This window comes from Callionymus lyra, chromosome 3, assembly GCF_982586985.1.
Source record: "Callionymus lyra chromosome 3, fCalLyr1.hap1.1, whole genome shotgun sequence".
In the NCBI taxonomy this organism is placed as follows: Eukaryota; Metazoa; Chordata; class Actinopteri; order Syngnathiformes; family Callionymidae; genus Callionymus; species Callionymus lyra.
In genome coordinates, this window is record NC_141820.1 from 15,330,436 (window position 1) to 15,348,388 (window position 17,953).

Genomic DNA, 17,953 nt, shown 5'->3' on the forward strand with positions numbered 1-17,953 from the left:
ATCTTTCCATCTTTGACAAGATGGACGTAAGTTGAATGCTGCCCATCAACTGGTCATTTTATGGTCAGTGCCAGATGATCTAAGCTCGAGCCTAGTCGTGTTTTTTACCATCACAGTGAAGCCTTCTTGGAAACAAATGGAGTTGGATTGATAGATCAGACTGATGAAAATGACTGGACCTTGTTTTTACAGCACAGGATTTTCCTCGGCTGGCTATAAAGATTCATTTTTGGTACGTGATTTTAGGCACTAGAGTACAAAGTATTGCAGGAAACCATCTCCAATGCTGCCAATGAGTTCTCACAACTGAGCTACTTCCAAACATTTAAGCCATGCTTTCCCTGTGGGTGCGCAGGTGAATTATGTCCCATTAGCAACACTAGCAAGCATGTGGGTTCCACCAGCAGGTCTGGGGTGTATGAGACTTTACTTGAAACCTCCTACTTGACCTCCTGGTTGACGAACCCAAGGAGGTCACACCAGTTGCATACTGTACTGGATTCAGTTGTTTCATTTTCAATGTTGCTGTTCTTCAACTGGAATCTGTCTAACATCCCTGTGAAGAACTGTTGCAGGTATTTTGGTGGGCCTCAGATTTGACACTGGGTAGCTGGGCAAGGTTCTGACATGCACATACCTTGCGATTCCTTTTTGCATGTGTTCGCCCCCTGCTGGTTTGGAGTGTATAAGACTTTACTTGACAAACATTCAACTGTTCTTTGACAACAACTTTTCAATAAACAAGATTTATGGACAGAAAACCAAAGTCTTCACACTCCTGAAGACTAATAGTTTTAAAATTTAACACCACATTTTTTTTAGTAGGTGCCGAAGGAGAGCGATCTGTCCTTCATTTGATGCACCTTTTTGATGCTGAATGAATCGGAAATGTTCAAAGATTGATGTTTTAATTCCGAAAGCTCGACGGTGGCGTGTAATACAGACGTTTCACGGCTGATGGATGGAACAACCATTTCCTCCCTGTCACCTCTTTATTCACCGTTAGCCTTCGAACCACAGACGACCTCCATGTAAAAGCTAACAAGTGTAGTTTCCTACATCCACCATCAGTCAAAATCCATTTCAAACTCTGTTAAAAACATGTTCTGTAGCATAGGAAGGAAAAAAAGCGTTTTTTTTTCCCTGGGAAAATCCACCGATCCAAGCCGTGGGAGTGGGAGAGAATAATGTGGAAAAAGAAGGCTGTTGAGTGGTCACGCCGTAGAGCTATCGATACCATCGCTGCGTCTAATCACTCGGCCAGACTTCCCTGAATGCGTCGAGGGCATTTATCAGTCGAATGTGTTTGTGTTAGACAAAGTGGCTCCGCTCATTTTTAAATGAATTTATAAAGTGCACCAGTCATCTCTTTACTCTGGCCTGACGCAGGAGAAATCCTGCTTCGCTGCTTCCGGCTAATTTTCGCTCTGATAATGAGACAGGTTGTTGGAGTGCGAGGATAATGACGGATCGACTCGCGTAATGAATTATTTGGGTGAGAAATACCGCGAGGCACACACTGATGGAAGGTGAGTCGTAGCACAGATACCGGTTTAGGAGGAAGGAGAAAGATCTTATAGGTAAAGACACCCCGAAACCTGAAGAAGACCTATACATAAGCCCTATTCGCAGGGATTAAGTATAACCTGGGGACCTCTGGTAATTTGTAATGACTACGGAGAATGTCTGAGTTTTAATCCTGTGTGATTCGTAATGTAATAATTCCATCGCAAATTACCTACTGTAATTCACTAAACTGAATCCCAATGTCTGTGTTTGTAATTAATAATAATATATGCCACTATAACGGACTTCTAGGCACTCGCCATTGGGTTAATATTTACTTCCGTCTCTTTTATTTTGAAGAGGTTGAAAAGGAAGTAGATCGAGTTCGTTGTTGTTGGGGCGTGTGCTCCACATGACGAAAGTAAAGAAGACGTGCGCGCTGCACAGATACAAACTAAGTTCCAGCCTCGTTGTTTCCCACACACTCGGTTACACTACTGTAACAGACTGTGTCTCTTCTGTAAGAAGAATGTTGGGGAAAATCTATGTGCAGGGCAGCGCTCTCGCTGTTGAGCGTCTGCACAAGTTGAGAAACGAAAGAAAATAAACGGTTGTCCACTTTATTATTTTATAAATGAAGAAAGCTTGGTTACACTAACTTTCCTTTTCAGTAATTGCGCTTCTTTTTACATCTGTATCTCTTGGTAATGTCAGTAAAAATGACCATTTTACAGACGTGTGATTCACTTAAAATAACACGGAGGAGGTTCTTTTACGAAACACCGAGGTCCTCAGGTTATACTTATCCCTGCGAATAGGGCTTTAGACGGAACTATAGACAAACTTTGAAATGATCGTAACTCCTCAATGGTTTCTCCGATGTGGAAAGTCTAAGTCATCGACTAAGAAATGCAGAACTTTACGCTTGTATATATTTCATTACGGTAGACGCATCACTTTGGAAGTAGGACCCCTTCGACCACGGACCCGAGTCAAGAGTCAGACCTCGCAGTATAAAAACGAACGGTGCGATTAGTAAAATGAAAGATTTTGAACGCAGGAAATTTGATCTTGCCGATGATTTATGACTTGCAGATAAGTGTGCTGGACACATGCAGCTGCAGTGATGAGTTCAATGGGAGGGGGTGAGATAAAGTGTTGGAGAGTATTAAGGGGGATTCTTAGCAAATGTTTCAGGGTGTATAGTTTAAATGAAAAGTCAATAAAGGGGTGTGATGAATGGAAGAAGAGAGAAGCGTTCTTAACTGTTTCAGCCAATCCGAACCCAGACTGTAAAATGAAGCACACCCCGAGAGGATATTAAACATTGAGGGAAAAACTCATTGTTCCTGGTATCTCGATGCTTTATGACCCTAAATTTCCGTTCTAGCAGTAAAGAAAGAGGAAAGATATTGTCTTGAGGCAAGTTAGTATGTGTTCCTGCTGAGTTTTTACATTTATGGTTCCCTTGATATGTTAGGGTTTATGCTAACTAGTGTGATGTGCTGTTACTCTGGAGAATCCAAATAGTTTGCAAGATAAAAGATATAATCTCAGGGACTTACTTAATGGCAACTGAAGTGAAAACCCAACTCCCCTGACTCCCCTCATGTTTCAAACGTTGAATCTTCCTCTCCAAGATGCAGTAAATCTTTCATCATGACCATGTTTTGATGTTATAACTTTATAAAGTTCTTTTCCGTCTGAAATCTCGGTGAACAAGAGGTTACGAGAGCCATTAGGGTGTAATAATGGCTTAACTCCTCCTCCAGCCAGCTGTAAACACACCCACTTTGATAATAAAACGAATCCCCTGGAGGTGGAGAGTTCCAGGATTGATGACGTGAGGTGACAAACCTCTATGTTTGACCAATCACATGTGTAAATATTTCATTGAAAAGAGAGTTTTGTACACACCGACACATACTGATGATAAAATAGAGTCCAACATCTATTTAAGACACACTTAAATCAACACAATAGTTGAACTCTAAAGAAGAAGAAGACCTGCCTCTAAGAGGATTGAGTAATACTGCGTCATGACTTTGATGCTGAAAGAAAGCAGATCCGCAAAAAACATAATTAAACACGATGGTCGGTGAGTTGGAAATTTTTCGTTTCAACTTTAAGCACAAGTTTCACTTGATCCAATAATAAAGCAATACAAGTAACAGTGTCTGGAACTGTTTCAAGTCCTACAACAACGCCTGCACATTGGCAGAAAAACTGAACAATATAGTCCTGGAGTCTTTGTTTTTACTATGGTAAAACTATCAAATAGTCTGGATCGGGTGTTGATGACACAAGTGGCTAAAATTCTTTAGGTGTCTAAATTGCAGGCTGAACAAAATGTGTATTTATCAAATTGTTCCTAACAATAAGAGTCAGTTTGTATTGCCATATTGGGGTTTTTTTTTTTTTTTTTTTTTTGGGATGTTTATCACATCTGAATTATTTCTGTGTTTGTCCTCGTCTATCAAACACTTGCCAACCGTCATGAGGGCCATATAAACTGCCTTGGCGGGATGGATTTGCGCCCCAGGCCAAGAGTTTGAAGCATATAGTCTAGAGTTACTTTATAATCTCATTTTGATTATTTGTGTCATTCTAGACACAAATATTAATATTATAAATTCACTTTTGTGTCGATTAAATCTGTTTATTAACAGTCAAAAACTAATTTCTTCAGCCATTTAAACTACCTTCAGGTGACCTGCATGTTATTATACTCTTATATGTACCTTTTTCTCATTTGGATCTTGATTTTGAAGGAAACAAACTATGGTTGATCTGTGCAGGTTGCGGTCATTGTTCGTGGCGGGAGAACGCTGTGACGTGGACACGCTAAACTGGGCGAAGAAGACGTTTGGAGTCCCGGTCCTGGATCACTGGTGGCAGACGGGTAAGGAGAGAGATTTCCTCTCAACACTGCTGATGTTTTTTATTTCACTCCACTTCACACAGACGTTAGTAACGTGCTGTGGGTTCGACATCTGCTCGGTGCATAATGACGACTTTTAAGAAATGAATGCTGGACCTGATATGGTGAAAAGGGTAGAATTGTGATTTAGTATTGTGGATCACTGTCATCAGACGGGGATGTAAATGTGTTTTTTATTGTATTTTATTAGCCCGCTGACATTAGCGTGGCCTTGAGAGGAAGTCCTAGTCGAGGAAATTACTTTTCCAGTCACTGTAATCACTGAGAATATTTTATGACGTGACTTTTTTTTTCCCCCATTAATCCTGCCCGTGATTTATGTCAGACCTTCCGCCGCCGTGACAAAGACCGCTTTGTTAGGATTCTCAAAGAGCTGATGGTCTCACAAAAGAGGGTGTAATGGTTTCATCAGCCATTAGACCTCGTCCGCCGAGCCTCTCTAATCTGAGGTCACCTCAGGCGAGGGACGGTCTTTATCTGCCCGGAGAGAACAAACGCGCGACACGGAAATAATGTCGTATTGGTCTCGTCTGAAGTGGATTTGACTTTGGCTGGTGGGCAAATGTTGACCTTAAATCTTGCCCTGAAGCTCAGCTTCATGATAGTCTGAATACATGGTCTAAGCTCTGATCTATAACAATGCTTTGACAGGAGTTTCACGAACAGTCACTAGCTTTAAAGGCTAACGGTTAGCATCTACCGTGGTTATCGGCAACAGTCACTAGCTTTAAAGACTATCGGTTAGCATCTACCGTGTTTATCAGTAAAAATATTGCTCTTACATGAGTTTCATGAACAGTCACTAGCTTTAAAGGCTAACGGTTAGCATCTACAGTGGTTATCGGCAACAGTCACTAGCTTTAAAGACTAACTGTTAGCATCTACCGTGATTATCGGTAAAAACGATGGTCTTACATGAGTTTCACGAACAGTCACTAGCTTTAAAGGCTAACGGTTAGCATCTACTGTGGTTATCGGCAAAACAATACTTTCACATGATTTTCAAGAACAGTCGCTAGCTTCAAAGGCTAACGGTTAGCATCTGCTGTGGTTATCGGCAAAACAAAGCTTTCACATGATTTTCACAAACAGTCGCTAGCTTCAAAGGCTAACGTTAGCATCTACCGTGGTTATCAGCAAAACAATGCTTTCACCAGTTTCACGAAAAGTCACTAGCTGTAAAGGCTAATGGTTAGCTTCTATCGTGGGTATCGGCAACAGTCACTAGCTTTATAAGGCTAACGGTTAGCATCTACCGTGGTTCTCAGCTAAAACAATGCCTTCGCATGAGTTTCACGAACAGTCACTAGCTTTTAAGGCTAACGGTTAGTATCTACCGTGGTTATCGCAAAAATAATGCCTTCGCATGAGTTTCACGAACAGTCACTAGCTTTAAAGGCTAACTGTTAGCATCTACCGTGGTTATCAGCAAAACAATGCTTTCACCAGTTTCACGAAAAGTCACTAGCTGTAAAGGCTAATGGTTAGCTTCTATCGTGGGTATCGGCAACAGTCACTAGCTTTATAAGGCTAACGGTTAGCATCTACCGTGGTTCTCAGCTAAAACAATGCCTTCGCATGAGTTTCACGAACAGTCACTAGCTTTTAAGGCTAACGGTTAGTATCTACCGTGGTTATCGGCAAAAATAATGCCTTCGCATGAGTTTCACGAACAGTCACTAGCTTTAAAGGCTAACTGTTAGCATCTACCGTGGTTATCAGCAAAACAATGCTTTCACCAGTTTCACGAAAAGTCACTAGCTGTAAAGGCTAATGGTTAGCTTCTATCGTGGGTATCGGCAACAGTCACTAGCTTTATAAGGCTAACGGTTAGCATCTACCGTGGTTCTCAGCTAAAACAATGCCTTCGCATGAGTTTCACGAACAGTCACTAGCTTTTAAGGCTAACGGTTAGTATCTACCGTAGTTATCGGCAAAAAGAATGCCTTCGCATGAGTTTCACGAACAGTCACTAGCTTTAAAGGCTAACTGTTAGCATCTACCGTGGTTATCGGCAAAAACAATGCTTTCACCAGTTTCACGAAAAGTCACTATCTGTAAAGGCTAATGGTTAGCTTCTATCGTGGGTATTGGCAGCAGTCACTAGCTTTATAAGGCTAACGGTTAGCATCTACCATGGTTATCGGCAAAATAAAAGCTTTCACATGAGTTTCACGAATGCTCACAGATGTTAAAAGCTAAAGATTAGCTGTAGTGTTTTGCAATATTACAAACAAACTATAGTCGTTAAATACTTAAATACATTTATGTACCGTCATGTTTCCTCTGTTTGCCATTGTCTTCGTAATAACGCAATGCTTCTTTGGAAATCCATCATACCCCCCTTAGTATCGCTTGAGTAAGTCTCAATGAAGTTGATGCAAAATTTAATTGGTTTTTGTGAGGTCGTTGCAAATGACATCAGTGTTGGTAAAGAGCATCAAATAAATAAGTTTTGTTTCTCCATCTTTTCTTTTTACATTCAATCGCAGTTGTGCAAATTTTTTGACTTTTTTTTTTATTATACTTTTAACGCAACTGCTACTTTTCCAAATAATCCTATTATCTTCTTTCGCCTGAAAACATTTTTCCTTACATCCAAATGGTTTTGAGTAAACCTTGATGTGTTTTTCCAAAATAAAACACTTTTCAGAAAGAAATGATCAATACAACACAAATTAAACGCGTCATTCTTTCGTTGCGTGCGACTACGTTCAAATGGATCACGGACTAGGTCTTGATTATATTCATGCGGCCATCATGAGTCAAAAGGTCAGAAAAGAAATGGTAAAATCGGTGACTCGGTGAATATTTTTGTCGGCTAGCTACCATTTTTAGTTTGTGTATTTTGAGTATTTTCTTTCTAATTGTCATTGATCCTAAATAATTTTGGCTTATTATTTTAAACTTTTTTATTTATTCTAAATCAGATCTATCAAAAATAAAGTCTACTTTTTAGCTCATAATATCACAAGATAATTACACTTTCCTTCACTTAACATCCATCTTTTTTGGGGCTTTTGGCTCCTTTAAATTCACACCAAAGCAGTTTACTAGCAAATACTTTATTGTTTGTGAAGCCACATTTTTCTGCTTATGTCAGCAGAACTCATGGTTCATTACTTCTCATTAAGAGCAAACATGAAGCATGAGGAAAAATACTTTTTGCACATAGTATTTTCACTTTATCCGCTCTGAAATGGAAACACCAGCTCACGCCTGACTTTTTATTTACTCGACGTGAACTGCTGCCGATAAAAACGTTTCAATTTCAAGCTTTTTAAAAAATCCATTATCAGGGCGAGCGTGTCTCATCAGACACTTGGCAGTACGAGCCGCCATGTGACTCAGAGCGACGATTGAATGTCTTTACATCAGTTTCTTATACATCCTCATGAATGACAAGTGTGTGTGTTGGTTTTGATGCTCACACACACTGATGCTGGGTGGGACAAATATCTGTGTTGAATCTAGAATCAATACTGACCTCACAGCGAAACACAAGCTCAGTCCAGCTCGGATTAATCCATGCCGCTCATTGGTTTTTCCAGACTGGATTTATATCCTCACGGCATCCTGTTGAGGGTGTTTGAACGTTTTCTCTTTAGAAGCTCTGAGATATAATCTTGTATAATCATTTGAAGTCACATTCTGTTTGGTATTGATCGTGTTTAGATGTTTCCCTCATCGCACTAATCTGTGGGATTAAGGTTCAACTACTCAAAATGCGTTTTTTTTTCTCATGTTTTTTACATCTGAGGTCGACATCCTCGGACCAGGGTTGTTCTGTTCAGTCTGTGAGGCATTTGGTACCTGTAGTGATGTTCTGATGAAGCTTCATGAAGCAGTGTCATTATTTTCAGAGTCCACTAGATGGCGGTCTCTGCACTATTTTCCTCTGTTCTAATGAAACATCACATCATTTTTTAACTGATGGCGCCACCTACTGACCTCTAAACAACGTGACACTGTTTCATGAAGCTTCATCAGCACATTAATAGTTACCGGGCGACAAAGAAGGACAAAATATTCAATTTAATTATCTTGTATTGATTATTACTGTCTGTAAAAAAAAAAAAAAGTATCTTTAAATATACTTTTTTTCGTCTCCATTTAATAGTAAGCTGTCATTTTTGAAGTCAAGAAACTTGCTGTTTTTTTCTTGTGTTGTTTTTCATAAAAAAATAAGCCTGTTAACTAGAATGAGAACCATCTTGTTGCAGAGAAAATAGCCCAGGAGTTCTGCTGATTCAGTGTTATAGCAACATATATTTTGCACTAAAGGTGGGACTATATTTCTTCCACAAACTAGTCAACTGTGCATGACAGGTTGGGTTTAAAGATCCAAACTTTTTCTTTATCTTGCCAATTTTCTTCAACTGTATCTTGGATGAAAAACAAGCAAACAAAACCTCTACTTTCTATTCAATTTCCAGGTTATTATTTACCGTAGTAGGTGTAAATGATGGGCCTTATTAAAACTTGGGAAAAAACAGGGATGTATCAAGGAAAGAATTGTTAGCAAGAAAGTTCAAAGTAGTAGGATATTAACAATTGTACCATGTTATATAAAAACTAATTTTTATTGTACATTATTTCAATTTATACTGCATATTTAAATGCATATAACTAGAGAACTGTAAACACATTTTTGCGTTATTTTGTTGGACAATAAATACTCAGAAAAAGACAAATGTAACAAAGGAAAATATAAACTTAGGTGATCAAACAAAGGGTAATATTTAGAATTGAACGAAAATTGACTAATTAAGTAATTAAGTTTTTTAGCTGTTGCAAATACCGTGTTTCTCCACTATCGGTTTAATATTTTCTGTCATTGATTTGGTTTAGTAGAAAAGGATCTTTTTAATTTCTGCATGCATGATGATCAAAATTCACTCAAAACATGGAGCTGGGGTGATGAGTTCACTGAGTGGGAACAAGGCAGTGCAGGCTGGGAGTTGTTCAACACATTTGCTGGCAAGTTGGTGAATCCAACCCGGACTACTCGGTTTTGAGCAGACCAGCTAATTTTCCGAGACCAATTGGCTAAAAAACAATATAATAAAAGTTAAAGTGTTTGATTTATCATCTTGCTTTTCTTATTCAGGTTTTTTTTTTTAGAGTTTAAAAATCTATTTTTTTTTCTTCAATTTAACTGTAATTACATTGTCAATAGTTCACAATAATAACTGAAGTAATATTGAAAATGCAATTTATTCAAGAAAAAGAGTATTATTGTAGTTGTAAAAATGAGCATCACTTGTCATCTTGGCTGACAGTTAAATTTCATAATTTGTTGTGGTGGCATTTCAGAATATATAAATAACATGAATGACTAAAAAGAGAATATTTAAATAAAGTACAATTAAATAAGAGACATTACCATAAAATGGCATATAAATCTTTTTAATTTCTTCATGCATGATGATCAAAATGCACTGAAAAGATGGGAGCCAAGCAAAAAAAAATAATGGAAAGGTTTCATTGAAGGTTGGCAAGTTGATGAATGTAATGTATTTTATTATTAATTATTAACTTAAATGTTTATGGTGAAGTAGTTTTAAATCTAACACAAGAATATTCTGGGATTCACTGTGGCGGACCACGATTGCTGGATAAAGTGTCTGAAGTGAGTTATATTCTAGATGTTATCACATCAGAATGTTTGGTTGAGAAGTTGCGTTAAGCACTTTAATTTATCTCACACATGCACATCCTTATCTGCACCAGATGACGTTTATTTCCCGTACGCTGCTGCAAAAGCTTCTGATGAAATATAATCACAACATTTAGATTCTCTCTGAACTTCTGATTCTCATCTCTAAAAAAAAAAGAAGTGACATTTCATTCCTTTACTTTCATACGTCAAAAAAAAAAACTTCAGACAGGTGAATTATTGAGTTTGGAAACACGGCCTTTGATATCCGCCGCGCTGTGTAAATCCCTCCAGGAATGTTCACCCCCTGCTAGACTCAATAAACGCCAGCCTGTGGTTGAAGCTGCAGAGACGAACATGTTCTTTTTTTTTTCATTTTATTTCAAGCATCAGTGGATTTCTCTTCGTCTCTGTGGGCTCTCATTTTGTTCTGCGCCCTCTTAGAGGTGTTGGCAGTGTGAGCCGGGGTCGTGTAAAGAATAAGACTTGTTAGATGTTTATTCACACAACATGACATCAGTCACTTCTTGTATCACCGAGCGAAGTATACGGTCATGTGTTTGGACGTCGAAGCTGTATTTTGAGCTAAAACTCTTGTTCTCAACAATTCCTTTGGACTTCTATGCGAGTACTGGAATCAACTCACTTAAGCTTTATCTTCTTTCTGAGATCTTCTTTTTAGATCAGACGTCTCAGCGACTTATTTTTGAGCAGTGGTGAGTCGGCCTGATTTCCATTTTTTTTAGAAAGTGCTGGAGCTTGTTTGAGGTACTTTTATGTACTCTCTAAAAACCAATGATGTTTGAGGCTTCATGAAACAGTGTCATGTTGTTTGGAGGTCAGTAGGTGGCGCTGTTTAAAAATGATGTGATGTTTTGTTAAAACATTTGTTAAAAACTGAGGGAAAATAGTGCAGAGACCGCCATCTAGTGGACTCTGAATATGATGACACTGTTTCATGAAGCTTCATCAGACCATCACTACTAAAAACTAGGGATGAGGTATCATGATACAGTGTCTTCATTTTGAAAGACCACTAGATGTCACTCTCTTTTTTAGAATAATGTCAGGTTTCATTGAGTTAGTAGATCATAGTCTAGAAGCAGAGGAGGCTTGACGGATAAAATAGATCCAGCGATTTATCGTAAAATATTTTACACGATACCGTTTTGATATTCAACTGCACTGTATGGACTTTCAAATCATATCTTATTTTGATATTAATTTTATGGTGTATATTTCAATGTTTGTTTGAAATAAAATATTTTAATCATTTATTTATTTTTACAATTAACATGCTGTTAAACTTCCAGCCGCTAGATGGCAGCAGTCCGCAGCTAACAGGACAATGAAATTCTGCGAGATCTCGGCCATGACTGAGGACGAGAGGATACAGTTTACTGTGGGACATACAGTTTTTAAAGCTGATGTTTGGACATACTTCAAAACAAATGAAAGCAGCAGGTTCATGATGCCGTATCAATCAAGTAACTACTCTAAACAATATTTTTGCTATTAAATAGGTAATAAAACGAATATAGAAAATAACATCCTTAATTTTGCGGTAAAAGGCGATTATGTCATTTTTTCATGCGTTTATTCTATAATACAATAAATAAATAACCTTACAGTTCAATCTATTTTAAAATAAAGGCACATTTAAACAAATGGAGGTTTATTTAGTAACTTTAATCACAGTTGTAATCAAGCATTGAAAATTTGGATATATATTCACTGCAAATACTTAAAATAAATCCTGTAAAAACATGCTAAAAGTGATGTTGTTAACATTTATATTTAATAGTCAATAATAAATGACACAAACACCAGTGCAGACGAATCTTCATCAACACAAAAAGAGTCTTAGGTACTGATGGTCTGATGAAGCTTCATGAAGCAGTGTCATTATTTTGAGTCCACTAGATGGCGGTCCCGGCACTATTTTTCTCTGTTTTGATCAACTGTTCTAATGAAACATAATTTTTAAACTGACAGCGCCACCTACTGACCTCTGAACAACATGACACTGCTTCATGAAGCTTCATCAGACCAACACTAGTTTAAAGTTACCAGCAAAAGTTTCCTCCTTCCTATGCGAGTGATTCTGCTTCCTCGGCTCAGCCGTCCCTCCCTGGAGACGAAACCATCAATCAGGCAACTTTTAACAATGTTGCTGCCGTGACAGTCGCGACTCATCCTTCTTTTTAACAAAACTCTCAACGGAGGGCATTATTTTTGCAACATGGTTTTCAGGAAAAAGAAGCGTAAAAGTAAAGTTTTCTCAAACCAAATCAGGTCGTTCGTCAAACCGGAGACAGCTGGATTCTCCTCGCGTTTACAAACACTGAAATATTCATCCGCACTGGAAGCTTTTTTTAATCGTGACGGGAAGAACCACATCATCAATCTTCGAGCCTCATGAATCCATTCGGAGAGAAACTGAAATTCATTTTGGATAAAACATCATGTTTTCAGCCGCTGTTTGGAGTTGGATAGAAATAGTTGGATAGAAATGTTTGGATTCGGTTGGTGGAAACTTTTGTTTTCCCCTCGGGCTGCTGTCTTTTCTCACAATATTTGTTGACGTTGAAGGTCGTCGTGACATTGTCAAGCTATCATCGTGGTGGATGTGCAGTGGTTTCACTCGAGTGAGGCAGTTGTCAACACTATAATGATAAATAATGGAGCCCACAATTAGAATTAGCTGTTTAATGAAGGGGATTATGTTGCGTTATAGTTCTCTGTTAATTCTGTCTGAGTTTAACCAGTGAACTGAGATGAAAACTCTTGGGAGATTAATTTCTTTATTGATTTAATAAAATAGAGTCATATTTCCTCGCGGTGTCTATAGATCAGTGATCGTTTCTCTAGTTTAAACTAGTGATGTTCTGATGAAGCTTCATGAAACAGTGTCATTATTTTCATAGTCCACTAGATGGCGGTCTCTGCACCATTTTCCTTTGTTTTGAACAATTGTTGTTATGAAACATCACATAATTTTAAACTGATGCCGCCACCTACTGACCTCTAAACAACATGACACTGTTTCATGAAGCTTCATCAGACCATCACTAGTTTTAACTTCCTGTGTATCATCTCTGTCTGATGAACAGAAAAGCTCTGTGTCCAATTTAAACTCTATTTTTCCTGCCTGTAGTGTGACATGAAATGCCTATAAAATGTGTATTAAAAATCAATTTTAAATGTATATTTATGTGCATGCATTCAAGCACATTACACTTTTTTAAAGACAAATAAATACTATAAATAGCGTGTTTTTGGGCCTAAAACATAAACATTTATTAACATTCATTAAGAAAATTCATTTGCATTTTTAATGATTTAAAGTAATTATCACATATTCAAATGCAAAATAAATATTGGATTATATGTATATACTGTGTGTAAATATATATATATATATATATATATATATATATATATATATGTAATTGTGTTTAAAGATATTTAGAATGTTTAATACAACAGGTATATTAACATGTGTCCACAACATGTGAAAATAAAATACATTTTAATGTACAATTATAGTCAAAACTCAATGTTAAAAAACTATATTAATGTGAATTCAAAAATAATTTAAAATAATTATATATTTTCTCAGATATTAAAATGTATATAGTTTATCTAGTATAGTATATATTCACATACATTCGTATATATATATATACTGTATATGGGAAACTAGAAGATATACAAATACATTTAAAATGTATATATTTACATACATTTAAAATAAAATATATATATGAATATATGTAAATAAGTGCATTCTTCTCAGAAATAAAAAGACACTAAACGTATATATTCACATAGATTTGAAAAATATAAAAGTGATTAAAAGAAATGTGTGTATATTTTTCTTAAAATAAGCAAGTTCTTTGTTCTTTAAAGATTTAAGAGCAAATTAAACCCTCATAATTAAATGCTTCTCACTTCAAGAATGATATCAGGAGCATAAAGAGTTTCAAGAGGAGTAAAGAAAAGATACATATAAACATACATAACATACATGTGCAAACACACACACCGGGAGTTGAACCAGCCAATGTTTACACACCCATCATGGATAGATTAGAGGAAAAACTTTCTCTTTCAAATATGAATTTCCATTAAAACAACATTAAAGAGTTTGTCTCATTCATCTGGACTGAAAGGGCATCGAACCATTCATCAAACACGTCTGTTCCAACATCATTCACAGCAGAATCTACAGATTTTCTTTTCACAAGCCCTCAGACTATTATTGAGTCACTGAACCAGCAGGTTGTTTTTAATGATGAATCGCTCCAGAGGTGACGACGACATGTTTCTCTCTCGCGTCTGATCACCAAACACAGTGAAATCCTGGCTCAGATCAACATCTATATCCTGGTGAAGAGACGCCACTTTTTAAAGCATGATGACCATCTGCCTGCTATTTTAGGAACACAGCGCTCCTGGCTGTGGGCGGAGACAGACGGCGAGGATGATGATGATGATGGTGATGATGATGAAGGTGCTGATGTCACCAGTGTTGCCAGGCAACAAATATGTGTTTCCAGTTGGCAGACTTCTGCCGCTTCACAAGTACTTTAGCTTCAGTTCAACACACAAAAAAAAAGCTCCTCGTCTGTCGAGAGTTGTCGAGAGTTGTCGAGCACGAATCCCATTCCTGGATTACTGCTCTTTGAAGAGGAGATGTAGAGAGCAGGAAAACATCTCTTTGTGGTAAAACGCAGCTTCAGTATTTGATTCACGCAGGATCAAGACCTCAGACGTGAGCAGGAAGTGTGAAGAGAAAGAGTCGAATCACTATTAACAACAACAACTAAAACACAATAGTCATTTCCATACAATGTAGCCTCAAATGTTAAGTATTTTACTCTTAAAATACATTTATTTAACATGTAATTTCTGTAGAATTATTAACATGAGTGTCGACGATTTACAATTTTAATATCTGGCAGTTATTAACATTACATTTTGAGTCGTTTGTGTAATCAGAGTAGAAAAGAAGATGAAATGCAACTACATTTATTCAACAACAATAAAACTGTTGATAAATTCGAAATACTTCACTTGTTTTAAATAACAAACACTTCCTTCTGGACTTTAAAGTTCAACTAATGTGTTTATTTAAGTGTGCCTTAAATAGATGTTTGACTCTATTGTATCATCAGTATGTGTCTGTTTGTAAAAAACTCTATTTTCAGTGGAATATTTACATTAGAAAATGTGCTTAAGCCCCTTTGCTTAAGCCTTTGTTTTTCTGGAGATTCAATCTAGTTTACTATAACCACAACCACTCTGCTGTGATTGGTCAAACATCAAGGTTTGTCACTGCATGTTATTAATCCAGGAAGTCTCCAGTTTTACAGCTGGCTGGAAGAGAAGTGATCCCATTATTATTTCATAATGGAATCTGTTTCCGTAACCTCTCGTTCGCTCAGATTTCAGATGAGGGAGAACCTTATAAAAGTAATAACTTTCCAACCGAAATGCCATGAATTCAGTGTAAATATTGTCTTTGCTTTTTAACTTTTTAAGAATTCAATATTTAATTTCCTTATTTTTCAGTTGTCGTGATAATTCAAGTAACTCTTGATGCTTGTGTTCAAAGAATCTGTTCAGTCTGTTCTAGAATGATGTCAGGTTTCATTACAATACTAGTTAAAGAGTACTTCAGAGTTAAAGATTATCATGATACCTCATCAACTGTTTCATGAAGCAGTGTCATTATTTTCAGAGTCCACTAGATGGCGGCCTCTGCACGATTTTTCTTTGTTTTGAAAAAATGTTCTAATAAAACATCAAATCATTTTTAAACAGATGGCGCCACCTACTGACCTCTAGACAACATGACACTGTTTCATGAAGCCTCATCAACACATCACTAGTAAATACACATCCGTAAAACAGATCCTTCGGCACATGGTCAAAAGTTTCTTGTATATTTAATTAACGTTAAGCATTGATCCACTGTAAGGATATTTATTGACAAAGTCCTTAGTTGTTTCAGATGATGTTTGAACTTTCTAATAAAGAATAAATCCTCCATCAGTTATGTTAAATCCAGCAATGAGACTTTGTTTTGTCTTGACTTAAAAAAAAACGCCTGATATTTCAGGTGTGTTGACGCATTTGTCACATTTGTATTCTGTTTGTATTCCATAAGCGTTTGCAGCAGCTCCTCCTACAGGGATGAATAATTAAAGCCATTATTATTCCTCCTTTTCTTCTTCAACCCCCTGAGACCTCCTACCTCTGCACCTCTTTTTTTGTTGTTATTCTTACCCGATCCATGTTTCCAGCAGTTTTCTCCTCTGCTGTAAATTAACTCATTACGAGTCATTTTTCACTGAAACACGCTTTGAAAAAACGAGCAGATGCTGCTGCTTTAATTACGTCTCCGGGAGGTTTTTACGTACCTGAGGATCCATCCTGGCATTCATGGGTAACCATTGTCAAGGTCTGATGAGCAAGTGAAGAAGAAGCACATTTGTATTCATGGTCCTGGCTGAGTTAATGAGTGGTCTGGGGGGGTGGAGGGGGGTCTTAGTGGAAACAATGTGTTCGTTACGTTATTTGTTCTGGGTTATGAAAGAACAGTATCGAGAATCTTCTTTGTATTTCCCATCACAGGTTTCTACTGTGTGGAAGTCTCCGCCTCATGAACCCTTTTGTCACACCAGGAAGTTAAAAACTGCAATAAGAATTTGAGCCAAAATGATATAAACAATTAAATTGGGCAGAAAAAAAACTTAGTTAAATGATCTGTTAAGATGGTAGTGATGTATGTGGAATGGTTTCCATAACGGAACGGTCGTATTTCAACAACAATTTCAAAACATTTTGGTGGTTGTTCTGTATTACCATCTGGATCCACAAATTTTTGGAAGATTTGTCATTCTTTATGTATATATATAGTGTTATTTTGTTACATTTAACGTATGCTATTTAGTCAGTTATTTTTTAATGAAAAATGGGACCTTTTACATGAAACATTTCGAAATAATTGAGATGAAAGACGCTTCTGTATACTAGTGTACTAGGGCTGATAAAGCTTCGTGAAACAGTGTCATGTTGTTTAGAGGTCAGTAGGTGGCGCCATCAGTTTAAAAATGATGTGATGTTTCATTCGAACAGTTGTTCAAAACAAAGGAAAATAGTGCCCTCTAGTGGAAAATAATGACACTGCCTCATGATGCTTCGTCAGACCATCCATTGAAAAGAAATTAAATGGGTGTTGAAGATAAATAATAATAATAATACTCTAATAACACTCAAAGACACCACCCTTGACACAGATCAAAAATAAAAACCAAGCAGTTAAACATAAAAAGTGTGAGTTAAAAATGTCTTAATCGTGTTAAAGCAACACTCTCAAGGTTCAACATATTTGCTTCTGGATCCCCCTAGTGTTCATCAGGGGAACTGATGGATGTGCGGTCTGATACAGAGGTCAGGAAAGCTTCGTAGATAATCCACCGTGGTTCATAATCCTGTTTCAGCAACTCTGTGAATCGTGAGAAGCTGTTGGACTAGTTTAAGGAGCGATGTCGGAAAGGTGATGCAAAGCGCTCGTTTGGAGGTGAAATCAAAGACATCAGATTCGTTTAAGTCATGCGGACGTTACCGTTCCTGGAGAGTCGTTCGGCCTCGACTGCAGTCGGACTCGCCTTCATCAAGTGTCTGCTCTTGTTCCGATTTTAGTCACTGAAAAGTGAGAGCTAAAGTAAATGAATAAACAAGTGTGTGTGTGTGTGTGTCTGGAAGCCAATTCCGAGTGAAGGACGACAGCAGGGGTGTGTGTCGCTGCTACCTGCAGTGAAGGAAATTGCAGCAGA

General features: G+C 37.4%; 1 protein-coding gene across 1 annotated transcript in view; it reads left to right on the forward strand.

Moving 5' to 3' along the window:
• Positions 1-17,953, forward strand: part of acss3 (acyl-CoA synthetase short chain family member 3) — a 35,081-nt gene that overhangs the window by 12,081 nt on the left and 5,047 nt on the right. Inside the window, exon 9 of the mRNA XM_087786584.1 lies at positions 4,305-4,408. Coding sequence (XP_087642710.1) covers positions 4,305-4,408 — 104 coding nt within the window. The remainder of the gene's footprint in view (positions 1-4,304; positions 4,409-17,953) is intronic.